Source organism: Coregonus clupeaformis, chromosome 31 (genome assembly GCF_020615455.1).
Source record: "Coregonus clupeaformis isolate EN_2021a chromosome 31, ASM2061545v1, whole genome shotgun sequence".
NCBI lineage: Eukaryota > Metazoa > Chordata > Actinopteri > Salmoniformes > Salmonidae > Coregonus > Coregonus clupeaformis.
Window position 1 is genome coordinate 46,529,545 of NC_059222.1, and position 27,055 is coordinate 46,556,599.

The 27,055-nt window shown below is 42.6% G+C and overlaps 1 protein-coding gene across 4 annotated transcripts in view; it reads right to left on the reverse strand.

The window, feature by feature from the left end:
• Positions 1–1,633: 1,633 nt before the first annotated feature.
• wdr17 (WD repeat domain 17) overlaps positions 1,634–27,055 on the reverse strand; it is a 31,660-nt gene continuing 6,238 nt past the window's right edge. Inside the window, exons 1-28 of one of the 4 annotated variants that reach the window (XM_045209909.1) lie at positions 21,239–21,555; positions 17,004–17,132; positions 16,581–16,764; positions 15,659–15,889; positions 14,391–14,642; positions 13,942–14,064; positions 13,289–13,476; positions 12,870–13,038; positions 10,977–11,065; positions 10,557–10,726; positions 10,037–10,201; positions 9,451–9,653; positions 8,675–8,824; positions 7,977–8,107; positions 7,553–7,678; positions 7,193–7,348; positions 6,821–6,885; positions 6,574–6,706; positions 6,274–6,365; positions 6,008–6,107; positions 5,659–5,798; positions 5,504–5,524; positions 5,171–5,282; positions 4,724–4,968; positions 4,336–4,437; positions 4,118–4,216; positions 3,745–3,934; positions 1,634–3,315 (exon numbers count right to left, since the gene is read on the reverse strand). In XM_045209909.1, coding sequence (XP_045065844.1) covers positions 3,196–3,315; positions 3,745–3,934; positions 4,118–4,216; positions 4,336–4,437; positions 4,724–4,968; positions 5,171–5,282; positions 5,504–5,524; positions 5,659–5,798; positions 6,008–6,107; positions 6,274–6,365; positions 6,574–6,706; positions 6,821–6,885; positions 7,193–7,348; positions 7,553–7,678; positions 7,977–8,107; positions 8,675–8,824; positions 9,451–9,653; positions 10,037–10,201; positions 10,557–10,726; positions 10,977–11,065; positions 12,870–13,038; positions 13,289–13,476; positions 13,942–14,064; positions 14,391–14,642; positions 15,659–15,889; positions 16,581–16,764; positions 17,004–17,132; positions 21,239–21,289 — 3,936 coding nt within the window. In that variant the 5' untranslated portion in view covers positions 21,290–21,555 and the 3' untranslated portion in view covers positions 1,634–3,195. Of the gene's footprint in view, positions 3,316–3,744; positions 3,935–4,117; positions 4,217–4,335; positions 4,438–4,723; positions 4,969–5,170; positions 5,283–5,503; positions 5,525–5,658; positions 5,799–6,007; positions 6,108–6,273; positions 6,366–6,573; positions 6,707–6,820; positions 6,886–7,192; positions 7,349–7,552; positions 7,679–7,976; positions 8,108–8,674; positions 8,825–9,450; positions 9,654–10,036; positions 10,202–10,556; positions 10,727–10,976; positions 11,069–12,869; positions 13,039–13,288; positions 13,477–13,941; positions 14,065–14,390; positions 14,643–15,658; positions 15,890–16,580; positions 16,765–17,003; positions 17,133–21,238; positions 21,556–27,055 lie in introns of those variants that run through there. The other 3 variants (XM_045209908.1, XM_045209911.1, XM_045209910.1) reach the window with 3 other exon arrangements.

Here is a 27,055-nt window from a genome sequence, read left to right on the forward strand (position 1 = left end):
GAATGTTCAAAATAACTAAATATTAACACTGTATAATATTGTGTTATAAGTCCTTGTTAAAATGACACCCCCACTGCAGTGATCGTTGTGATCCCAACGTGTCAGAAAGTTGTCTGTGAAGATGTGTATTGGTGTAAATCATGTTTTTCTGCACAATACTATCTAAGTCAAGTTGATCGTTCATCTTTCATGTTCACTTTGGTTTTGTATCCAATATTCCTGTGCATGCCATACGTTTAACTGCCTAATATTCATTGACCCAAATAATAAAAGGGGTAATTGAATCTTTAACGTAATGTATAACATAACATAATGTACTTTAATGTACACATAATGAATGTTATGTCATCTTGTTTGAATGAGCTGCCTTTATGCTATCAATGATGCAAACAAGATAACATAATGTACTTTAATGTACGCAGTGTTATGTTATCTTGTTTGCATCATTGATAACATATATGCAGCTCATTCATTACACATTGACGTGTACGTTAGACTCAATGACTCCTTGTAATTCCCTGATAATGTGGAAAAAGTGAAAATATTCAAAATGACACCCATGATAATCTGATTGTGTCTGTCCTATATGAAGCTCTTATGCTAATCAGATGTATTTTGTTATTTATTTATATTAAATTAGCCAACTAATATATTAACGTGACCTGTATATGTATAACTCACTCACAAATGTGCAGTATTTTGCCAAAACTCATTTCACATACCTCTCACCTGTTTTACTATAATAAATAAGAATGTTATTCCATGATTGTCTTGGGGATTATACTTCTTGAATTTTTTGGCCGTGGTTTAGTTTTGTCTTTTTTTTTGACAGACTTTTTCATTTTGTCTACAATGGTGCTCTGTAACATGACCAATTTTCTCAATTGATCCTTTACCTTTTCCATTAATCAAAACTCAAATATATCCTGCTTACAAATTTTACATGTTTACATTGGTATCGTCTTTATGTTACAAAAGTAAGATTGTCATATTTTAATTAACACATTTTATAAACTGCAATGGCAGTACAAACAAACTGTACATATGTCAATAAGTAAAACATAATAAATACATAGATACAATAAATGCATTTGAAGATAATTTAAGTTGAACATATACACTACCGTTCAAAAGTTTGGGGTCACTTAGAAATGTCCTTGTTTTAGAAAGAAAAGCAAAAAAATTTGTCCATTAAAATAACATCAAATTGATCAGAAATACAGTGTAGACATTGTTAATGTTGTAAATGGCTATTGTAGCTGGAAACGGCTGATCTTTAATGGAATATCTACATAAGCGTACAGAGGCCCATTATCAGCAACCCTATTGAGCTGTTGTGGGAGCAGCTTGACCGTATGGTACGTAAGAAGTGCCTATCAAGCCAATCCAACTTGTGGGAGGTGCTTCAGGAAGCATGGGGTGAAATCTCCTCAGATTACCTCAACAAATTGACAACTAGAATGCCAAAGGTCTGCAAGGCTGTAATTGCTGCAAATGGAGGATTCTTTGACACAATAATTATTTAAATAAAAAATCATTATTTCTAACCTTGTCAATTACTACATTTCCTATTCATTTTGCTATATGTCCTATTCAAACTCATTTCATGTATGTTTTCATGGAAAATAAGGACATTTCTAAGTGACCCCAAACTTTTGAACAGTAGTGTAGGTGGAAAAGTAATATCAATACATTATTAAAAAAATTACAACACAATTACAAATGATCTGAATAAATGTTTGTTTCATTAAGCAGGAGGAAGAAAACCTATTCTATTTACATGAATGTACCTACTTTCCAATATACTGTATGTTGCAGTGATAAAGATGTAACAAATCGTTTTCTACTTTCTTAAGGCACAACCTTCAGGTATTTAATTTCTTAATTAGCCTATTTATTCAAGTCTGTGTTTCAAAAGCAAAAGGATTCTCAAATATTGCCTTCTTTTTATCATAGCTTTCTGTTTAATGGCATATTATTTAACATATAAGTTAGCTAGTCTTAGCAGGTTGTCACCCTGTCTGCCAAATATTGATTGTAATAATGAATTCCATGCAGAAGCTTATCATCAATACGAAATCACTACAAATTCTGCAGTCAGGTGATGGCTACGAATGATTATGACGGTGTAATGCCGACGAGACTCAGAGACATTCTAAAGCATCGACCCAACCATAGAATATAAATTATAATTCTATGGATCCAGTATCATAACAGCTATTATTCTAGCCTTGTACAGTACCAACTACCTCCCCTTCTAGCTAGCAACTGTGATCCCTGATACAGTACTGCGCAACTCAACAGGAATTACAGTCTTATGTGCAATACAATAACCTATTCACAGGATAATTGACAATTTTACATGTCCACATCCTTATTTTTGGTCGAGTAGAAGTCTTATACATTCACAGTCAAACACGGTACTGTACAGACACGATGCTGCTAAGCTGTTTTAATGAGAAAGCAATCAAGTCCTACATCAATTATTTGGTTGATTGATGCTAAGCTAAATAAAAGGCTAACAAGTATGTTTGCTTTCGATCACCTACCACTGTAGGCCTAGATCATCATATGCTTTGCTCTTGTATCTGTGTGTGTGCTGGCGGATTTCTGTTACAAACAGAAATGATGATGCAACATTGCACAACGTTAAACCAACAGCAATACAACACAAATATGGTATTCATCAATCAAATGATGCTGGTGCTATGACCATGAGTATAATAAGAATCATATAGCTCGTCGACTTGTCTGTCTGTGGACTGATGTGCATGTGATGGCGTGTCTAAAACAAGACAGAGCAGTATTGCAATGGTCTCGCTCCCACATAGCAACACTATAACCCGTTTCAACCATGCAAACACTCTTTGTCAGTGTCTAAGTACGGCAACACGTTTTCTATAAGAAGCTGTAACACTGTTGACTGGATGACTTGTGCTGCACACATTGTAAACCACATAGAAAAAGCACATAGTGGAGGAGAGAACTAATTTTAAGCATATTTGTTTATCGCTTTCGTCCATCCATCTCTCTTCTTCCGTTCTGGAACGTCCATCCCTTCTTCCTTCTATCTCTCAGGGAGAGCAGGTGTCGGTCCTGACGTTGACCTTTTACCATCATGTGACCTTGGCCTCGGAGGCTGACCAATCAAATGCCATTAGTCCTGTAGCCCGTCCTCATTGGCTAGGCTGTGTCTTAGAAGGGGTCGAGACGGACACCCGTCCCCAGAGGTGAGAAAAGGTTCACTTTGGCCCACATAAGGGCATCGTTCAATGATATGGCCGATTTACCGTCCTCAAGGAAAAACACAGGGCCCTGAGTGAAGAAAAGAAAAGCACAACAGTTTAAAGGTTGAAGTAACGTCATATTTCTCCCCTTGAATCAGCTGAGGAAGTGACTGAGACACACTTCAAGCAGAAAGGCACTTCAAATCATCGCAGTGGAGACAGCTTGAGCAGCAGTTTACTGATTACCACCCATTTAGTGATTACCCACCACTAGGGGACTACAAATAGTAACCACTCATGGGCTATATATAGCATGGCCCTCTTTGTAAGGGGTTAGAAAGCATGGTGGTTTGGGTCTGAGTTGCTGCTGAGCCCTTTGTTTCCCTGACCCAGATTAAACCTAGTCCTGGACCCAATTCTGTGTCCTCGAAACTGTCCCTTTGTGACCAATATATTTCTGAATGTATCTTTCTGAATACACTTTGATTTATTAATTGGTTGATTGCTTGAGGCTGACCTGAATCCTGAGTCCGGTAAAGCAGGAGACCTGGACGTCAGAATGGCTGGGCAGGTTGGAGCCTGTGACATAGTCGGGCCCCTCCAGGCCCCTGAGTGGCTCCTTCTGGAGCCTGTCTAGCAGGCGGGCGTGCTCTGCCTTCTGCGCCTCTGACGGAGGGGTGTAGGGAGCATCATCAGGACCCCTGGAGCTGGAAGGCATGGAGACAGAATCAAACGATTCAGACATGTAGACACCGGTGTGTTTTAATGTCAGACTTTGAACCTCAAACTGTCTTGAGTTTGCTAGTCCAATATGTGATGACTAACATCCGGGCCAGGCCAGAGTAGAGTGTATCAGTGTCATGGATTGACAAGACAATTCTTCTACTCACTTGATGAGAGAAGGTGTGCAGGCCATCCATGCCTCCAGCTCTACAGAGAGTTGCTCTATCTGTAGGGGAACAGACACCTCTCTCCTCTTCATCAACTGACTGGGGAGGAAGGTGAGAGGTCAGAGATAGGGCTTTAAATTCAACATTGAAGAATTAGGTGATGTAGGTTCAACATAAACATTTAGAAAGTGTTCCATACGGTGGCTTTTGCATCTTACCTGGTATACTCATAAAGTGCAGGAACGATGCTGGAGTATTGTCTTCTGATGGCCAACAGTGCACCGATGTAACCAGATAGGATGAGCAGCTCACTTCGAGCTCTATAACACAATAAGAAAATCCAAGGTGAGAGGGCTGATGGCCAATCTATAGCAGTATTCTTAACCTTCCTCTCACATTTAGCAGACGCTCTTATCCAGAGTGATTTACAGGAGCAATTAGGGTTAAGTGCCTTGCTTAAGGGCACATTGACAGATTTTTCACCTAGTCGGCTCAGGGATTCGAACCATCAACCTTTCAGTTACTGGCCCAATGCTCTTAACCGCTAGGCTACCTGCCTAGACCCAGGTGACGTTGTCTCACACATTGTGTTTTCCATTCACTTACTCAGTGAACTTGGCAAGTATGAGCCGGTCCGTTCTAATGTAACCCAGAAGGTCCAGGATAGGATGGACAGAGTCTACGGTCCAGTCAGAATCACTCAGTTGTTCTTTGACGTGGGTGATGCCAACAAGCAGGGCTGCCTCGGGTTCTGGACTCAGTAGATAGTACTTGACAGCATTGAAGATGTCTCCCTCACTGACAGCAGACTCAGCCAATGCCTGACATTCCTCCAGACTGGGAAGACCACACTGAAACAACACCCCCCATTATTAACATACATTTTTTCATTCAATGTTGTTGTTGACATTTTCATGTCATATTGTAGATAGGTCTATTTGTATGTTCTTCTGTTTAAACAATTAGGACTGGTTTCCCGGACCCAGTTTGGACTAAAAAGCATGACTTAAAAGAATGCTCAACAGAGAATTTTCGTTGAATTTCTGCACCAACTTTTTTATGGATTTGGTTTATCTCTGAGGAGCTCCCAGGGTAGAAGGCACACAGCTTGGCCAGCAGGACCTCGTTGTCTGGGATCATCTGGAGAAGATCAGCTGCCAGGTCCCTGGGAAGGAGAAGGGTGGTGACATTAGTCTAGTTGTTGGATTGCAGAGGACACATCCACACATCCCTCTGAAAACCTAAGCCGTCTTTATGAATGAGGTAATGTACTGTACAAGACCAGATACAAACGGATGGAACAAAAGATGCAAATCAAACCAGAATAAAGTCAAATCCTTTATCGCATTAAACTTAGGGTTATGATACATGAAACATGTATAATACCTGCTTCCAACTGATGGAAAGCTACAAGAAATGAGAGGATGGAGATGATAAACAAATGCGATCTGTACATTCTCAATCATATGGAGAATATATATATATAATCTAGCCTGTTATGTACAGTAGCCCTCTCATGGAGAGTTGTAATTGGCTCTTACCAGGTGGGTGCGGTCATGTACTTCCTGGCTAGTAGCTCCAGGACGTAGTGAGTGGCCTGATTGGCTGATTCTCCCAACACCAGCCCTACACACACAGCCAGCTCCAGCTCATTACCCCGGATTAGACTGGCCATGGCTAGCTGTGGGGAACACACAACAACATGATAAGTTATGCATCTACTAAATATCTACATTTATGTTCACATTCATAGGCATTAGTGCTCTGTAGGTAGGCTTTTGCGGGAGGGTAGCTCATGACCAGATTTAGGTTTGAGGTGAACAATTAGCATACGGAACAGTGAATATTATGTGTGTATTACAAGAGAACATACAGAGTCTGTGTGTTTACCTCAGTGTTGTCAACAGCCAGGTGACAGCACGCCGCCAGCACAGCACGGCCATCTTGGAAATACCACTCCGCTAGCTCCTTACATACACACTGCAGCAGCCTGGAACAAGAGAGATTACACTTGAGCCACACAAGCCTGGGGTCATGAGGGGATATTCAGTTGCCCGGTATGGATGCAATGCACCATGGACAGGATAGTGATTACGTTTGTTGTTGAACACACCAAAATTAGGCAAATGGTGTATTTTCATGTGAAAAGGACACACCCGTTATATGCCTCTATGTCGTCACTGTCTGTAGTGGCTGTGTGGTTGATTACGGCGGTCTGAGGCACGTGGATGTTGCCTTCACAAGCTCCCTGTACAAGAACAACAACCAAGTTATGACATATGACAGCATTTTGGGTGAATGCACCTTTATCAATCCAAATAGTTCAATTAGCATGGTAGTATCTTGTTCTCTCCTTCAGAGAACAGGGGTTCCAATTGTAACCAATACAATTTTTATATTATGTTACTTTGTTTTCTAATGAATGAATTAATCATAGGCTGTCAATGTCGTCATACCTGAGCCACTAGCAGCGCCTCGTTCAGTTGACCCCTGGCAGTAAAGAAGTTGACCAGCTTCCTCACGTCTCCCGTGGCAATGCAGTACGGGATGACATCATGGTTTTCTTCCTGCATCAGCTGGTCAGCTCTCCTACGAGGACACATGCATTGGTTAATGATAAGAGCGTCCTGCTAAATGACAAAAATGTAACTGTAACCATAACATGACTCTTGAATAAGGTTGATAAACTACCTCAAAACATACCTTTGCATTAGTTTCTTCCAATACTTTATGGATACACCAGGGGCAACTGACAATGCCTTGTCCCACTGGCAAATACAGAAAACAAGACAAACATCATCATTATGTACAGCAATTAATGCTGTGATTGTTAATGGTAACACTTTCAATGACATACTGCAATGCCTTATGAGTCCATATATTGTTCCTGATACACTCATAGTTGTTATACACTCTTAGAAAAAGGTGCTATCTAGTACCAAAAATAGTTCTAACCAAAATGGGTTCTACCTGGAACCAAAAATGGTTCTACCTATGGGGACAGCCGCAGAACCCTTTTGGAACCCTTTTTTTCTAAGAGTGTAGCCTAGGGCCTATAATGAATCAGTCCATTACCTCTCCCAGTTCCACCATGAGTTCACAGTATCTCTGGATCTGCCCCAGTCTGAGATGGATCTCTGCTGCGTCTCTCAGCTGCTCCTCTTTACTGGGAGCCCCAATCCCCCCGCCGAACTTAGACATCTTTACTATGGTCAGCTCTTGGGCCTCAGACTACAGAACAGACACATTGAAATATGTACTGTAAGTGAATAGTCTTTAAAAGTTTGATGTTCTTTTGAAAACGAACCCCTTGGGAATATGATTCATACGCCTGGTCCAAAATCACTCCATACCCCTTTCCTTTGGCACTAACCCTTGAATGTTTGCAGATCTGAAGCAGATCTGAGACAGTCAGTCAGTCAGTGGTCGACTTACGGTTTTGAAGCGGACCAAGTGTTTCATGTGCATGATGCCCTTGCTGTAGCTCTGAGGAAGCAGACTGTCGTCCTGCCCGTTGATCACTGACACCAGGTCCCACAGGTTATGACTGCCCCCTGGTGGCTGGAGGCAAGAACAGAGAAAAAGTATTCATAAGCACTTCATAAGCACTTCATAAGTGTGGGTAGCATGTACATAATGCATAGTGATTCCAGTAATATGTGCTAATATTATCAATTTGACTACCAAATAGGAGTACTAACTTGAAGGATACCTGATGATGTAAAACTATACCAAGGAAAAAACGACTATACTTCCATCAAACCATCAGATTAAACTATGGACTATGGGAATGGAATAACTAAATGACTGTAAATAGAGTACAATTCATTTAAGGAAAATTGCAAGTAAATATACTCACAGAGAAACATTCGGAGAACCACCTGAGTTTCTTCATCCGTACTTCACTGGAGAGTTTATCCAGCTCCTGCTTGATGTCTCTGGACACCTTCCCACAGAGCAGTGGGGTAGCACCAGGTACCATGGCCCTATCTGGAGGAGAGGAGGGGATATAGTACTCTACAATACAGACACGCACAGATTCAGAATGATGTCATTCAGAATAATTGTTATTGTGACGCTCTGTCGTCTTATCACTCTCTCACAGCATAGATATAGGAAGAGGAGTCATACCATCGTGCAGACCACATCATGAGCTAATTATAGCAATTTAAACTGTTCCATATTGATGTTATGAGTAATCAACACTGTAGCGAATATCTCTCCGTCATAGTGCTATTGACTGATGGGAGAGTGATAAAGAGTGTTCACTGATGAATCCCTAATCCTGGAGTGTATACAGAAATGTAGCACATAGAACTAACACGATTCCTTATTCTACATGGCCAGTGATGTAGTGGTAAAAGAAATTGACGGGCGAACGCTAATCGCGGTTCGTGGAGAGTAAAGTTACGCTCCCTATATTTTCAATGCATTTTTTTAGCAAAACGTGGGTAAACGCTTGCACAAAATAAGGGTGTTTAAGTGCGTTACACTCCACTACACCACAGTACATGTTCTACACAAAACATTTCTTCAGTATCGGAACATTTGACTGACCCGTGTTGCCGATGATGTCGTCCCAGCTGTGGTCAGCCAGGATGTTGACCAGGAGCGGAGCGATGAGCGGAGTGAGGGACCACAGCCTGACTGTAGAGTCCCGGGAACATGAGGCCATGGTGAAGGGACGGCTGGGGTGGCAGGTCAGGCCTGGGGGAATCAGATCAGGTTACAGCATTACAGACACAGTGTAACTGTATATTTCATTTCACATTCAGTGGCCTCTATAAAGCATGGCAGGTTTCCCCAACTTTATTTGGCCCCTCAAGTTTTCTGAACAAAACCCCCCCTATATTTTGTATTTTTTCTTGTTGGACATAAAAGGCTGTGAAAACACCAGCAAATCAGCTTCAAGTGATTTTAATTTTGATTCCCACGCGTAATAGAGAGATATATGTGATCGTATACAAATGCAGGCAAGGTTTGAGATGATAATGTTTTAGTCAAATATTATATCTATTTGGGCTTCTTGCGGTCAATTTGCAGTCTACAAATTGTTTGTAATTATGTTCCGGCATCCACTCAATAAATAATCGGCCCTGGCTGAATCTATTTCATTATCCCTGCAGTATGGTGTTCCAGTTTGAAACTTCAATTTGATCAGGAGCATGTTGTTAGATGTCATACACATTCTGATATCCTCCAAGAATCCAACAGTAGGCCAAACTCTAGTATTGGAGGACCATTGTTTCTTCTCACTCATTGACTCATCACTGTGGACTAGTACCATAGACTTTTCCAGTCACCTATACTGATTCATTACTTAGGACTAGTACCATAAACATCAGCTCCATGGTCGTAGCAGGTGTCCAGGCAGGTTCCGTCCCTGGTGTCCCAGACTTTGATGGTGTAGTCCCAGCTACCGCTGGTCAGAAGGTAGGGCACCTCCGTGTTCCACATCAGGCCTCGGACCGGCGCCGTGTGACCACTCAGCACATTGATACAGGCATCCTGGGTATAGTCCCAGATACGCACAGTCCTGGAGAGGGGGAGGGGGGAGAGAGAGAGAGAGAGAGAGAGAGAGGGGGAGAGAGAGAGAGAGAGAGAGAGAGAGAGAGAGAGAGAGAGAGAGAGAGAGAGAGAGAGAGACAGGGAGAGAGAGAGAGAGAGAGAGAGAAAGATAGAGGTTATATTCGGACTCCCATATGCATAATAGAGTGACTACTCAAACCAATGGCATCTGTATTCATAATGGAAGCATATCAAATAACTACCATGAGTATCTGTGTATCAGTACAAAGTGATTACCATGCATTATTCAGGTACTGTTACACATTGGTGGATGTGATGAATTACCCTATTGCAATGTGCTGTGAGACACAGTGAAAGAACCTATATGAATAATGTATGTACTGCATGTACCCGTCATCGGAGCCACTGCAGAGAATACCCTCTCGGAGAGGAGACCAGCGCACGTGGAACACCTTGGCCAGGTGACCCGTGAACACCTTGAGTGGCTGGTCAGAACTGGTGGCCAGGTAGTACACACGCACGTTCTTATCCTCACAACCCGTGGCTATCATGTCTCTGGGAATGGAGAAAGGGAAGGAGAGAGAGAGAGAGAGAGAGAGAGAGAGAGAGAGAGAGAGAGAGAGAGAGAGAGAGAGAGAGAGAGAGAGAGAGAGAGAGAGAGAGAGAGAGAGAGAGAGAGAGAGAGAGAGAGAGAGAGAGAGAGAGAGAGAGAGAGAGAGAGAGATAAAGAGAGAGAGATAAAGAGAGATAGAGATAAAGAGACAGCGAGAGAGAGGGATAGATACAGAGAGAGAAAGAGAGAGCGAGAGAGAGAGAATATAAGATCTAGTAGAATATACAGTAGGTAACTATATCTTCCACTATACTTGTTATACAGTATGAAAGGCGAACTATACAACTGGACTCTTACTTGTTATTCTGGCTCCAGTCACAACCAAACACAGCAGCAGGGTGCTTGTACTTGTGTAAGACCCTGCCATCGATAGTCCTTATAATGCAAAAGCCATCCCCGCTACACGTAGCTATTCTTTTAGAGTCCTTATGGCTCCATGCGATACAGAAGATCCCACTCTTCCCATGCTGTTAAGTACACAAGGGAACAAAAAGGTTATGACATAAAAAAAAAGATTGATAAACTCAAGAGATTATTGATAGATTACTCTATGAACCTTTTCACCATATTGTGCCGACCCAAACCAAACTGTGCTGGCTAGTGGATGCGTAACCAGGATATCTCAGTACAGCTTTAGCACAGGTTTAGCTCGGTTCGGCTCAGTAGTGTGAAATGCCCTTATGACTGTCATGTTCTTCGTCAGTGTTGTTGACGTACTTCATTGAATCGTGTGATCATCTTGCCTTTCTTCACATCCCAGATGAATGCACCGTTCCGGGACGTGGCTCCGGCTATGCAGTTCAGGTCTCCTTTCGAAGAACACACACAAAGATAACAAGAGACATATTTACGACTAACTCAAGAAAGCGCAACATATTTCATATCAACCTGGTTTGAATCATTCAAAAAATCCATAACATTTACTTCTTAATGTATATTCAGTAACTCATTATTAATGGAAAAGAACTCACGGTAACACTTTACTTGAAAGGATATACTTAAGGCATTCATAAAAAATGTATTCATCACCAGCAGAGCAGTTTTCACAATAAAAGTCAACATGACGAATGATGGTATATAAAGGGTGTTTCAAATTAGAGCATGGGAGGGTTGGAGTATGAGTTCAAATCAAAGTATGCGAAACGGAGCAGGGAGTGCACTTGTTGGCTGCCTACTCCGTTTGTACATATTATGAAGCAAGCTTCAACGGAAAGTGTGCACAGAAATATGACGCAACCACGTAAATAAACACGCAAAATGTCAATAGCCATTATTTGAGCTGAAGCGAGAGAAAATTAATGAAATGTTGCCCATTCACATCTCATATACTATATACACAAAGTATGTGCACACCCCCTCAAATTAGTGCTTTCGGCTATTTCAGCCACACCCGTTGCTGACAGATATATCAAATCGAGCACACAGCCATGCAATCTCTATAGACAAACATTGGCAGTAGAATGGCCTTACTGAAGAGCTCAGTGACTTTCAACGTGGCACTGTCATAGGATGCCACCTTTCCAACAAGTCAGTTCGTCAAGTGTCTGCCCTGCTAGAGCTGCCCCGGTCATTTGTATGTGCTGTTATTGTGAAGTGAAAACGTGTAGGAGCAACAACGGCTCAGCCGCAAAGTGGTAGGCCACACAAGCACACAGAACGGGAACGCCATTGTCTGTCCTCGGTTGCAACACTCATTACCGAGTTCCAAGCTGACTCTGGAAGCAACGTCAGCACAAGAACTGTTCGTCAGGAGCTTCATGAAATGGGGTTCCATGGCCGAGCAGCCGCACACAAGCCTAAGATCACCATGCACAATGCCAAGCATCAGCTGGAGTGGTGTAAAGCTTGCCGCCATTGGATTCTGGAGCAGTGGAAATGCGTTCTCTGGAGTGATGAATCACGCTTCACTATCTGGCAGTCCTAAGGACAAATCTGGGTTTGGCGGATGCCAGGAGAACGCTACCTGCCCCAATGCATAGTGCCAACTGTAAAGGTCTGGGGCTGTTTTTCATGGTTCGGGCTAGGCCCCTTAATTCCAGTGAAGGGAAATCTTAATGCTACAGCATACAATGACATTCTAGACGATTCTGTGCTTCCAATTTTGTGGCAACAGTTTGGGGAAAGCCAAAGCGAGGTTCATACAGAAATGGTTTGTGGAAATCGGTGTGGAAGAACTTGACTGGCCTGCACAGAACCCTGACCTTAACCCCATCCAACACCTTTGGGATGAATTGGAACGCGGACTGCAAGCCAGGCTTAATGGCCCAACAACAGTGCTGACCTCACTAATGCTCTTGTGGCTGAATGGAAGTAAGTCCCCGTAGCAATGTTCCAACATCTAGTGAAAAGCCTTCCCAGAAGAGTGGAGGCTGTTATAGCAGCAAAGGGGGGACCAGCTCCATATTAATGCCCATGATTTTGGAATGAGATGTTTGATGAGCAGGTGTCCACATACTTTTGTTCTCCACACTCTCGTCCTCACAAGAACGCACTCAAGAGAACGTCCTCGGAGAATGCACTCGGAGCACGAGCGTGTGGAGCACAATGGTATGCATATTGAGAAACACCCAAAGTATTATGGTCTGTGTGTGTTCTCTCCCCATGTCTTACCAGGAGCCCAGGACAGAGAGTAGACCACACCCTCGTTGCCGGGAGAGGTATACACTGCCGTGAGGGTGTTGATGTCCCACACCTTAATGGTCCCGTCAAACGAGGCTGTCGCCAACAGGTTGGGGTCGTCTGGCTTGAACTTACAGTCAAATATGGTCTCAACATGACCCTGAGAACAACATATTGTTTCATGATCAGGTCTTCTTCAATATGAACTGGATTGGGAGTTATGTACAATAGAATTCCAGACACAAACAATAGATAGAAGAATGCTGTTAGGATCATCCCAATTCCCCTACCTCCCTTGCTATCACTTGTCCCCCCATTCTTTTCCCTCCCTTGTTCCCTCTCTCCATCCTCTCCCTTCTCCTTTCCTCCTCACCCCCCCATCTCCTCCCCTCCCTCCCTCCCTCCCTCACCAGGTCTCGTAGGAAGTCCCACTTCTTGGCTCCCATGTCGTAGAGCCCCACCCCTCCGTCCATGAAGCAGCAGACAGCGTGGCCCGGGGGGAGGGAGAAGGCCTGGTTCTGGGATAGAGTAGGAGGAGGAACAGCCTCACTGGTGGATGACGTGTGGTGGTTCTTTGTCGGGGAGACGGAGCTCATGGCTGAAAAGAGTAGGAAGTAAATAATGGAGAGGTCAGGTGATAGCGAGAATGGGGGAAAGAACTATGCTGCAGAAAAGTTACTATTTTTCCAAGAGATATCTTATTGCACAAGATCAGTCATTCATATCCAAAACTCTGAAGTTATTATACACTTTTAGAAAAAAGTGAGCCACAAGGGTTCTTCGGCTGTCCCTGTAGGGTAACCCTTTTTGGTTCCAGGTAGAACCCTTTTGGGTTCCATATAGAACTCTATGTGGAAAGAGTTGTACATGAAACCCAAAAGGTTTTTTACCTGGAACCAAAAAGGGTTCTTCAAAGGGTTCTCCTATTGGGACAGCTGAAGAACCCTTTTAGATCCTACTGTAGACAGCACCGTTTTTTCTAAGAGTGTACTGTAGACTGTGGATTCTACCGTAATTTGTGGATTATCAGAGCTAATGTGTCAGTAATGTGTCTAATGCTTACATTTCTTGGCTGGGGGAGAGTTTAACACATGTAAAGCATGGAAGCCGGTCTTCTTCAGTTTGAAGTTGTCAAGAGGTGTAGATCTTGACACGTTCCATATCCTCAACACACCAACTTGAGAATCTGGAAAAAGAAGGAACAAGTTGAAACAGTGGTATTGACTCAAGTTCTAAAGGCAAGAGCCCTACACAGCTGACCTCTAGCTACCTACATTGATAAACATACCCTACCTCATGTAAAGAAACAAACCCAGGGCTATGACCTTACCTTAACCCCCAGTACCCTAACCCCTTAAGCCCTATCCCATAACCCAGCTTCTGTTCCTTACCTCCAGTGATGAACATGCCGGGTGCGCTGGGGACCCAGGCCAGACACTGTACTGAGGCAGCTGAACTGCACCCTAACCCACTGTACCCTACCACTTATACCCTACCCCTATATGTCCTTACCTCCAGTGATGAACATGCCGGGTGCGCTGGGGACCCAGGCCAGACACTGTACTGAGGCAGCTGAACTGGGGAAGCTGAAGGTAGTGACACAGGTCAGCCCCTCTGAGTCTACCATTCTGATGCCATTATGCAAGTTGGCCACTAGGAGGTAGTCTGTAGACAGGGGGTCCCACTCCAATGCTGTGACCGGGTCCTCCTCGTCTGTCCCCTCTAAAGACTCCGGGCGCAACACGTGCTTCTGGTTTTTAGATCCTAGGACAGGAGAGGAGACCTACTGCATCAACTGACTAAATAAAGTCAACACAGCCCCTAATCAAATATCTGGAGGTACCTAATAAAGGGCTCGTGTGGAAGAAACTGTCAATAATTACATATTTAAAGGTCTTCCTGGCACTGATTCTGCTGATAGCGGCTATTTTGAAGAAGGGTCTACAGATGTAGGATCTTAATTTGATCACTCTTTTGTTGCTGAGAATTTTCCTGCACAGCAGGAAATGCAAACTTGTAGTGTATTCAAGGTTGAAAAAGGATTCTAAAGTTTGTAATTTCTACTTTAAAATGTCAGTCTTGATTTGCCCTAACTAAAAACGTATCAACCCCATCAAAAAAAATCCATGAATTATAATCAACATAATAATTCACATTTCCTGTTGCTGCAGGATTATTTTCCTCTGGATAAGAGTGTCTGCTAGCTAAATGACTCAAATGTAAAATTGTAATAACAGAGAAATGCCTGCCCAGTTCTTTCACATCAGTGCAGATGAAGGAGATAAGACAAAGAGAGGAAGACACTTTAGACAATTGAGATGCAGCCTCAGCCTAGACTAACTTTAGACAATTGAGATGCAGCCTCAGTCTAGACTATCTTTAGACTATTGAGATGCAGCCTCAGTCTAGACTGTCTTTAGACTATTGAGATGCAGCCTCAGTCTAGACTATCTTTAGACTATTGAGATGCAGCCTCAGTCTAGACTATCTTTAGACTATTGAGATGCAGCCTCAGTCTAGACTATCTTTAGACTATTGAGATGCAGCCTCAGTCTAGACTATCTTTAGACTATTGAGATGCAGCCTCAGTCTAGACTAACTTTAGATTATTGAGATGCAGCCTCAGTCTAGACTATCTTTAGACTATTGAGATGCAGCCTCAGTCTAGACTATCTTTAGACTATTGAGATGCAGCCTCAGTCTAGACTATCTTTAGACTATTGAGATGCAGCCTCAGTCTAGACTATCTTTAGACTATTGAGATGCAGCCTCAGTCTTACCTGGCTGGAAGATGGAGAGGCTCCCGTCCGTGTGTCCGAACGCCACCTTGCCCTTCTTGACGGGGTGCCAGCGGAACAGACAGATGTCGGACAGGAAGCTGTGTGCCTCCTTGTGGACGGTAACGCCGGCGTCCAGCCCACTGATGGCCCACAGGTAGAGAGGGCCCCGGTGGGACACAAACGCCACACCGTCACCCGCGTTCCAGCACCAGCTCAGAGACGCTGGGATGCCTGGGTGATGGTACACAAGGGTTAGAGACACATTAGATACACTCGCACACACACACACACACACACACACACACACACACACACACACACACACACACACAGACAGACAGACAGAAAGAGAAAACACACACAGAAAACACACACACACACAAAGAAAACACACACACACAAACAAACACACACACCCACCCACACACACTCTCTCTCTCTCCTAGGAAAACAAATAACACCAACCCACCCAGCCATCAGCCATCTCCTTCCTGATAGGAGTCAGTGTAGCAGCAACAATAGCCAGTACTAATGACATTAGTAAGCACACAAACACTTCACTACACTGAGTCACCCTCCCAAGGCAACCCAACCTACTCTCTCTAACCTCTCACACAGCCTACTCTCTCTAACCTCACTGACACATCTCCCGTCAGTTGTGTCTAAAGAGGAGCCTACTCCTAGGTAAACTCCCTTACCACTGGTCTACAGTCATTCCTCATTTCCATTCTGATGATTGATTAGAACCAGTATCTTTTGCATTATGTTCAGTACATTTGATGTCATCTAGTCTGGCCACAGCTTTCTGCTCCATCTTGTTTCACTGTGTTTCAAAACGTGTTCTCCCTACTGAACACCACCCTCTGGCCCACCCATTCCCCCTGTACATCTGCCTCCTTTGGACATAGTTCATTATCAGTACCTTTGGTGTTATCCAGCCTGGCCACAATCTTCTGCTCTGCCACATTCCAGATGATGAGCAGGTTGTCAGCGCTGGCACTGGCGAACACCTCGGGGTTGTGTGGGCACCACGATATGGCCGTGATGGTCTTCTTGTGCTCTGACATGATGGCTCGAAGCTTGAACTCATTGTATCTGTGGTCCAACTACATGGGTACAGATGGGAACGATGAGGAATATATTGGTATTGGTGTTGCATTTGTAAACAGATAGAATAGAACAGATAATGATAGATAATGAAAACGTCAATGATAGAAATCACTTGAAGATTAGATATCTCTTTTGAATGTCCTTTAGACAGAGAAGTGAGAGAACATACACAAAGACAGATGCACGCACGCATGCACACACACACACACACACCAATGTTTGTCAAGCTAATTACCTTGTAGACATATATAGCGAGTGTTGCACAGTAAGCAAACCGGTCTCCACTGGCAGCACACACATCTTTGTTCCAGGGCTGGCACCCGGCAGCCAGCAGGCCCACCTGTTTCACCTGGGACATTTTTATCTGCGACACACAGGGAAGAGGAAGAGATGGACTACACCAAAACAAAGGCAATGCTCTGTGATCCTTATTCATGGTTTGAGGGATACATTCAGGTCTAAAGCATTCTCTATTCTCATGTACATCAGTCTTACATTTTAGAACTGATAATATATTGAAACTGCTTACTATTCAGCTGTAATAGACCATTCTCTCACAATGACAATGACTAGAGCGTGGATACAGACTACAAACGAACAGCACAGTGGCCTTAAATGCATACTGATAAGAAATCTGTGAAAAACATGAATCAGAGAAAACACCAGCATGTACAGTATGTTGGTATCACACAGAGGGAGCACACAGGAACAGCCTTGCAGAACTCACATTATAAGAGGAGACAGACATATTCCCCCTATTTACATTCTCTCTCTCTCTCTCTCTCTCTCTCTCTCTCTCTCTCTCTCTCTCTCTCTCTCTCTCTTTATTTTTTATTTTTTATTTTTTTAAATGTCACTTGTATTTATTCAGGGGAAACCATTGAGACCAGGGTCTCATTTACAATGGTGCCCTGAGAACAACAATACAACAAATTCAAAATGATCAATAAAAATAAAATAAACTACAAAATTACAGAATCAACACTACAGGTTCAAACACCACAAATACAATTATTTACAGTGCATTCGGAAAGTATTCAGACCCCTTGACATTTTCCACATTTTGTTACGTTACAGCCTTATTCTAAAATTGATTTAAAAATATGTTTTCCCTCATCAATCTACACACAATATCCACTAATGACAAATCAAAAACTTGAGATGGTTTGGGATAAGTTGGACCGCAGAGTGAAGGAAAAGCAGCCAACAAGTACTCAGCATATGTGGGAACTCCTTCAAGACTGTTGGAAAAGCATTCCAGGTGAAGCTGGTTGAGAGAATGCCAGGAGTGTGCAAAGCTGTCATCAAGGCAAAGGGTGGCTACTTTGAAGAATCTAAAATCTAAAATCTTTTTCTATTTGTTGAACACTTTTTTGGTTACTACATGATTCCATATGAGTTCTTTCATAGTTAAGATGTCTTCACTATTATTCCACAATGTAGAAAATAGTTAAAATAAAGGAAAACCCTTTGAATGAATAGGTGTGTCCAAACTTATGACTGGTACTGTTTGTATTTATGTAAAAAAATAGGGACCAGAATGGAAATAAGTCCCCGACTTTATTGTGCAATCCCGATCACTTAAAAAAATCATTGTACTGTGTGTATATACAGAGCATTCGGAAAATATTCAGTCCCCTTGACTTTTTCCACATTTTGTTACGTTACACACAATACCCCATAATGACAAAGCAACATCAGTTTTCTTTTGTGCAAATGTATTATATATCAAAAACGGAAATATTACATTTACATAAGTATTCAGACCCTTTACTCAGTACTTTGTTGAAGCACCTTTGGCAGCGATTACAGCCTTGAGTCTTCTTGGGTATGACGCTACAAGCTTGGCACACCTGTATTTAGGGAGTTTCTCCCAATCTTCTCTGCAGATCCTCTCAAGCTCTGTCAGGTTGGATGGGGAGTGTCGCTGCACAGCTATTTTCAGGTCTCTCCAGAGATGTTCAATCAGGTTCAAGTCCGGGCTCCGGCTGGGCCACTCAAGGACATTCAAAGACTTGTCCCGAAGCCACTCCTTAATTTTCTTGGCTGTGAGCTTAGGGTTGTTGTTCTTTTGGAGGGTGAACCTGAGCGCTCTGGAGCAGGTTTTCATCAATGATCTCTCTGTACTTTTCTCTGTTCATCTTTTCCTCGATCCTGACTAGTCTCCCATTCCCTGCCGCTGAAAAACATCCCCACAGCATGATGCTGCCACCACCATGCTTCACCGTAGGGATGGTTCCAGGTTTCCTCCAGACATGACACTTGGCATTCAGGCTAATGAGTTCAATCTTGGTTTCATCAGACCAGAGAATCTTGTTTCTCATGGTCTGAGAGTCTTTAGGTAACTTTTGGCAAACTCCAAGCAGGCTGTCATGTGCCTTTTACTGAGGAGTGGCTTCCGTTTGGCCACTCTACCATAAAGGCCTGATTGATGGAGTGCTGCAGAGATGGTTGTCCTTCTGGAATGTTCTCCCATCTCCACAGAGGAACTCTGGAGCTCTGTCAGAGTTACCATTCGGTTCTTGGTCACCTCCCTGACCAAGGCCCTTCTCCCCCGATTACTCAGTTTGGCCGGGCAGCCAGCTCTAGGAAGAGTCTTGGTGGTTCCAAACTTCTTCCATTTAAGAATGATGGAGGCCACTGTGTTCTTGGGGACCTTCAATGCTGCATAAATGTTCTGGTACCCTTCCCCAGATCTGTGATCAGGTGGACTCCAATCAAGTTGTAGAAACATCTCAAGGATGAACAATGGAAACAGGATGCACCTGAGCTCAATTTCGAGTCTCATAGCAAAGGGTCTGAATACTTATGTAAATAAAGTATTTCTGTTAAATTTTTTTTTTTGCAAACATTTCTAAAAACCTGTTTTCGCTTAGTCATTATGCGGTATTGTGTGTAGATTGATGTGGTAAAAAATAATTTCATGCATTTTAGAATAAGGCTGTAAAGTAACAGAATGTGGAAAAAGTCAAGGGGTCTGAATACTTTCCGAATGCACTGTACATTAAATCCAAACAGTTTAATTCTCATTAGATTCATTCAACATTAAAGTCCTGAACTTTCCTACAGGCATCCTGAACTTCCCTACAGGCACCAGAGAGTCAAGATGTAGGGAGTTTTGTAGGCTATTCCAAAAATGGGGGGGGGGGACTAAAACTGAAGGTGGATTTACATAGATCGATAAGTACTAGTGGAACTTCGAGAGTTAGCCATCCCTGTGAACGGGTTTGGTGTCGCATATTTTACATTTTTAACAGTAAGCTTGGTAGGTCGGAAGCTTGTGTAGTAGAGCTTTGTAAACAGAAAGGGAGTAATTTAGTGATCATGGGGACTTTAATGAGGACCAGCCAACCTTTTGATACAGGATGCAGTGACGCTTAGTAAAACTGTCACCTGTGATAAAGTGAAAGGCGCTATGATAGACGGCATCCAGAGGTTTAAGAGTAGTGGCTGCTGCATTCCGATAAATGGTGTCGCCGTATGTTTTTTAAACGTCAAATTATTGTCAATCCAAAAGCCCAGATAATTATAGGCGGGAACCTGCTCGATGAAAGAACCATCCAATGCATAAATGTGTAAGCCATCTCAAATATTTCTACGAGAATTAGAAACCAGCATACATTTAGTACCAATTTTAAATCAACAAGGTCTTTCTGCAAGGCGACAAAATCAGATTGCAACTCCAACATTGCCTGGTCAGCCATAGAGGCAGTAGCGTACATAACAGGTTTTTGCAGATAGACCAATATTATTTATATAAATAGTAAAGAAGACAGGTCCCAAAATTGACCCCTCCGGGACACCTTTAGTAATATCAAGGTAACTTGACTTGACACCATCAGAAAGCACACAATGTGTCCTGTTTGACAGATAGTTGTACAGTCAACTTTATGCAGATTGTACAGTCAACTTTCCTGCCAGTTCTTGACTATGGTAACACCATATTTGGATGCCGTCTACCATTGCGGCCTTCGCTTTATCCAGGTGACAGTTTTACTACGCATAACTGAATCCTGTATCAAAAGGTTGGCTGGTCCTCATTAAAGTCTCATAGATCATAATCTGTCTCATGCTACAACCCAGACAGAAAAAGAAAATAACAGAACCCGTGAGCACGTACATAGACAAAACACAGAGACAAAACACAAAGACAAAACACAAAGACAAAACACATAGACAAAACACAGAGACAAAACACAGAGACAAAACACAGAGACAAAACACAAAGACAAAACACAAAGACAAAACACATAGACAAAACACAAAGACAAAACACAAAGACAAAACACAGAGACAAAACACAGAGACAAAACACATAGACGAAACACAAAGACAAAACACATAGACAAAACACAGAGACAAAACACAGAGACAAAACACATAGACAAAACACAAAGACAAAATACAGCTTGACTCCTCTCCTCCTTTCTCATCCCCTCGTTCTATCCTCTCCTCCCCTCTTTTCCCTACCTTCACGTCGGCATCGTTCTTAGTGTACCACTCCAGATTGTCTGTGTCCATTTTCCAGAAGGATCCCTTCACCCTCTAGTCTCTCCAAAGCAAGATTAACAAGGCTTGCTGTTACAGGGAAGGTAGCTAGCTAACAGATTGACAAGGCTCTCTGTTAGAGGCAAGGTAGCTAGCTAAGCTTACAGAGCTGAGGTGTGGTGGTGTTGTCACAGCGAAGGTAGAGCTGGCGAGTGAAGAGAGAGGAGCCCTGTGTGTACGTCTCAGAGATAGAGACGGAGAAGGAGTGTGTGTATGTGTGTGTATGACTGTGTGTGCACTCATTGACTGGTGCAACGTAGTTGTGTGTGTGTGTGTGTGTGGGAGACAAGTGCAGCCCCCGCCGGTAGCCAGGCAACTGCAGCCTGCTGTATTAAAATGACGTGCCTTATAACTCCCCTGCTACACACACACACACACACACACACACACACACACACACACACACACACACACAGCCCTATACACACATACATCTGTGAACCTACTCATGTACCTACCCACACACACCTACATACACGTTCGTAAACATAAAGACAAAACTCACACACATACGCACAATGCATACACACTCAAACATACAAGTACCTACACACACTCAGGAGCATGACATAAACAATGCACACACACTTCCGAACCCTAACCCCCTGACAGCACCCCTCACCCACACCCAGTCATGGTTGTTTTCCTCAATTTTCTCTCTGACTCAGTGTACAACCCTGTCTCCACCTCCCCCACACCTCAAACTACCTAACTAACCCAGCACAACCTCTGGCAGGGACCCACCGTTCCCCCTTGTCATCCACAGTTCCAGTCTCCTGTGTAGCTGGCTCTCTCCTCCATCAGATAATGGTAACAACACAATCAGTGTACTGGCCCCTGTGATAAGGACACAGTGGAGAGATCCCTCACTGGGTCTAGAGAGGCTAGCGTGCTCTATTATAAAGCCTCAATCTACATGACAATGACGGTGGAAAAAGACAGGATGCTGAAGATAGAGATATTCCTGACTTTGAGTATGGGATTGGTCTCTAAGCTCATCTGAGGATCTGAGGTTGGTTGAGGGGGCTTGGGGGGTCTTTGTATGATATTTTACACAGAGAGAGAAAGAGAGAGAGAGAGAGAGAGAGAGAGAGAGAGAGAGAGAGAGAGAGAGAGAGAGAGAGAGAGAGAGAGAGAGAGAGAGAGAGAGAGAGAGAGAGAGAGAGAGAGAGAGAGAGAGAGAGAGAGAGAGAGAGAGAGAGAGAGAGAGAGAGAGAGAGAGAGAGAGAGCCCTTTGAATTGAATTGAGAGAGAGAACTAGAGAGAGAGCGTTTGTGTGTGTGTGTGTGTGTGTGTGAGTGTGCTTTTGTGTGTGCACGCATGCATCCATCAGTGGAGGCTGCTGAGGGGAGGACAGCACCTAATAATGGCTGGAACGGAGCAAATGGAATGGCATCAAACACATAAAATGCATGTGTTTGATACCCTTCCACTAATTCCTCTCCAGTCATTACCACAAGCCCGTCCTCCCCAATTAAGGTGTCACCAACCTCCTGTGGCATCCATGTATTTATGTGTGTGGACAGGACAGTAGATAGGGGAATGACTAGAGACACACTAGTCTCTAATTAGCAGGAGAATGACAAATGTATCTTCAACTAATGAATGAATGGATTAGATGGAAAGACAAATGGTCCTCTGTAGCTCAGTTGGTAGAGCATGGCGCTTGCAACGCCATGATAGTGGGTTTGATTCCTTGGACAAGCCATACGTTGAAAAACATTTATGTATGCATGACTGTAAGTCACTTAATGGTATATATATTATTATAAGTGTGTCATGTGGGGGACATGGGTGGGTGAGAGGTGGGTAAGTGGGGTTGTTCGGTGATGCAACTACTATGTTCGTGATCGGACTCACATCACAGCACCCTCGGCTGTGGTGGTGAGAGACAGAGAGGAAACTTGGTGCAGCGTTACCTAGGCGATGGAGACGGACTCGGGAAGGCTGTTCAACTGAAGTAGCACTGAGCACCGCTTGAGAGAGACGGGGGATAGAGAGAGATGGAGAGGGAGGAGTGAGAGAGAGAGGTGTAGGTTGCTCTCCCTTACTGAAAGAGTAAAGCCATCCATTCAGAGACATGACATAGGAATGATAAAATCATAACTATAAACCGGGTGGTTCGAGCCCTGAATGCTGATTGGCTGAAAGCTGTGGTATATCATACCGTATACCATGGGTATAACAAAAAAATATTATTTACTGGTCTAATTACATTGGTAACCAGTGTATAATAGCAATAAGGCACCTCTGGGGTTTGTGGTATATGGCCAATATACCAAGGCTAAGGGCTGTGTCCAGGCACTCTGCATTCCGTCGTGCATAAGAACAGCCCTTAGCCGTGGTATATTGGCCATATACCACACCTCCTCGGGCCTTATTGCTTAAGTATAGACTAATGACACCAAGTCCTCTTCTTTCTCCACAAAGCAGCTTTAAAGCCTAGTTGCCTGACAATGCACTCTCCATTAAGCTACTGTATAAATACTGCAGCTGGTCAGTAGGCTGCTACACCAGTCTCTTGGTAAGACGTGTCCTGCAGGACTACTTGGGTGGAAGCCATACACACTGTGGTGTTGGTTTGTTACAGGTCACAAAGGTCAAGGACAGTCCAAGGAGAGGAGCAACAGAAAGAACCAGTCCACAACCTAATAAGGAGTTTTACAATGTTCTATCCTTTTCTTGAACCCCTCCCATTCTCTAGTATGACGCCTGGCATGTATGTTCAAGAAGTCGAATGAATTAATTCCTCACGACAACCGAGTGAATTAAAATGTTTTCGAAGATGACTGAAATACGAACGCAAGACCACAGTCATGTTCATTGGGTAATATTATTCAGACTCCTAGGCCTATATCAGCTCTGCACATGAAAGGCTCTATATCGCTGCAGCCACGTTGCCTTACTGCCAAGGGAAGAACAGCCGTACGGTTTAATTAGCCACCAAAGGACCAGAGGTTGTTCCAACCTTGCAGCAGCACAATCTACAAATGCCAGTCATATGCTGCCTCTCTTCCCCCCTTTCTCTCTAAACTCTGGGAATGTTCATTGATTTCAGGAAGATTAGGTCTAATTGGCATGAAATGTAATGGAATTTACATTACCAAAACAAATTATGACAAGAATAAAAACTCTCTCTCTCTCTCTCTCTCTCTCTCTCTCTCTCTCTCTCTCTCTCTCTCTCTCTCTCTCTCTCTCTCTCTCTCTCTCTCTCTCTCTCTCTCTCTCTCTCTCTCTCTCTCTCTCTCTCTCTCTCTCTCTCTCTCTATCTCTCTCTCTCTCTCTCTGAGTTCTATTAAATGATTAACAGTGTAGAGATGTTTCAAGAGGTATGGGGGCTCAGGGGGGGCTGTCTGTACAGCAGGAAAGAGGGGTTGGATGTATGTTTGTAATGTGGTGCTGGATTGTGTATTGTATTGTACTGTGTTGTTGTGTACTGTGTAATGTGATTGTGTGGAGGTTGGGGTGGCACACTATGCGTTTTTATGTGGGGTTAATGTGGTGTTTTTAGTGTAATGAGTGTCTCTCTCTCTTTCTCTCTCTCTCACTCTTTCGCTCTCAATTCAATTCAATGGGCTTTATTGGCATGGGAAACATATGTTTCCATTGCCAAAGCAAGTGAAATAGAAAATAAACAAAAGTGAAATAAACAATAAAAAAAATAACAGTAAACATTACACTCACAAAAGTTTCAAAGGAATAGAGACATTTAAAATGCCATATTACGGCTATGTACAGTGTTGTAACGATGTGCAAATAGTTAAAGTACAAAAGGGAAAATAAATCAACATAAATATGGGTTGTATTTACAATGGCCTCTCTCTCCTGTCTGCTCTGACAAGCTAGCCGTCTGTTGACCACGAAGAAGAAGAGACTATTATTCACCTCTTCCTTCTGTTCATGGTGGAAAGAATGAAGGATGTACACACTGACAACACACACACCAGAAGTGTTTTCCAATGAAGTGTTTATGGAAATCTCTTTCTATGGAAAAACAAGTGGCAATCAAAGTTGTGACAATCATCTGTGAAAAGTGTTGCTCTTGGGCAATTCCACGATTATGGAATTGAGCTGAGACTGATTTTTCTCTTAAAATGTCTGTCAAACAAAAACCATTGATTTCAAAGTTGAACAAACCATACAACTCTATGCACAATTTACACTGAACATTTTACAAAAACACATTTGCTGGAAGAACTATGGAGATGCAAAGTTTGGTAACATGTCTGTAGAACGAAAGGGGTGTCAGCTATGACATGACACCTTGACTTTGAAAAAATCTATTTTGGTTATTGAACTACAGTAAGTGAAGTGGATTTACACCCGGTAACAGAATTGCGGTAACGGAATTTCATCATGGGTCCCTGATCTGTACTACACAGAAATGTATAATTATGGATATGAATGCAATTCTCTTCATGGGGATGTATCCTAACTAGGTACACAAAGGTAGAAATATGCAATATTCTCATTTGCATATTTGGGTAGTATTCTACACACTGGCTATTATTTTAATGAGCTCTGCCCCCAAACAAGACCCACCCCCTCTTTTACGCTGCTGCTACTCTCTGTTTATTATCTATGCATAGTCACTTTAACTCTACCTACATGTACATATTACCTCAATTACCTCGACTAACCGGTGCCCCCGCACATTGACTCTGTACCGGTACTCCCTGTATATAGCCTCGCTACTGTTATTTTACTGCTGCTCTTTAATTATTTGTTATTTCTTTTATTTTGTACTTATCAATTTTTTACTTAACACTTATTTTTCTTAAAACTGCATTGTTAGTGAAGGGCTTGTAAGTAAGCATTTCACTGTTGTATTCGGCGCATGTGACAAATAACATTTGATTTGATTTGATTATTTGGTTGGTCTGGACCGGACCAAATCCGAACCAATCATAGATGTCTATGTTTCACAAGTTTGAACATCAAAGTACAGCACAGAAGAGCTCAGTAGAGTAGAGTTCAGTACAGTACTGTACAATACAGTACAGTAGAGCAGAGCAGAGTTCAGTACAGCACAGTAAAGTGGAGTATATTATATATATATTATAGTGTACTGAACTCTAATGTGCTCTACTGTGTACTGTACTCTACTTTTCTTTACTGTACTCTACTCTACTGTACTGTACTGTGCTGTCCAAATTTGTGAAGCCAATTGTGGTTTGTGACTACTATGATTTCCGATTGTAGCCAATTCAATTGCAAAACTTCCGTTACCGATTTTTTGGAAATTCCGTTACCAATTTGGTAACAGAATTTAGAGTTTTATTCACTTAATAATCCATGAAAAATTATAACTAATTACTGTAAAATCAGTAAAATCACTATAACTAATTGATAGGTCTACCTTTACTTGTTACTTCTGTGAACTTTCCTTATCCTCCCTTCTCATGAGGGAGAGAAATTAGAAAGTGTCTTACAGATATCTGTTTTTGGGACTGGAATTTCAAGGCACAAAGCAATATTTCTGAAACTTACAGAAGGCAGAAACATTTCTCCAAAACTAAATATAAGTGTTGATATTATTTACCTTTTAAGACTTTTTACTGGTAGATGTTTTCTAAGACCCCTTTTCCATCTGTTTGACCAGAAATCAAAGTCTTTGCTTATTCCAAATTTGTTGGATGAAAAATTGTTGAAAAATGTATATATGCCTTAATTTCTAAAAAATATAGACTCTTAGCTTTCATTTGACATCCAATTTGACATGCTCCTATGAACTTCACA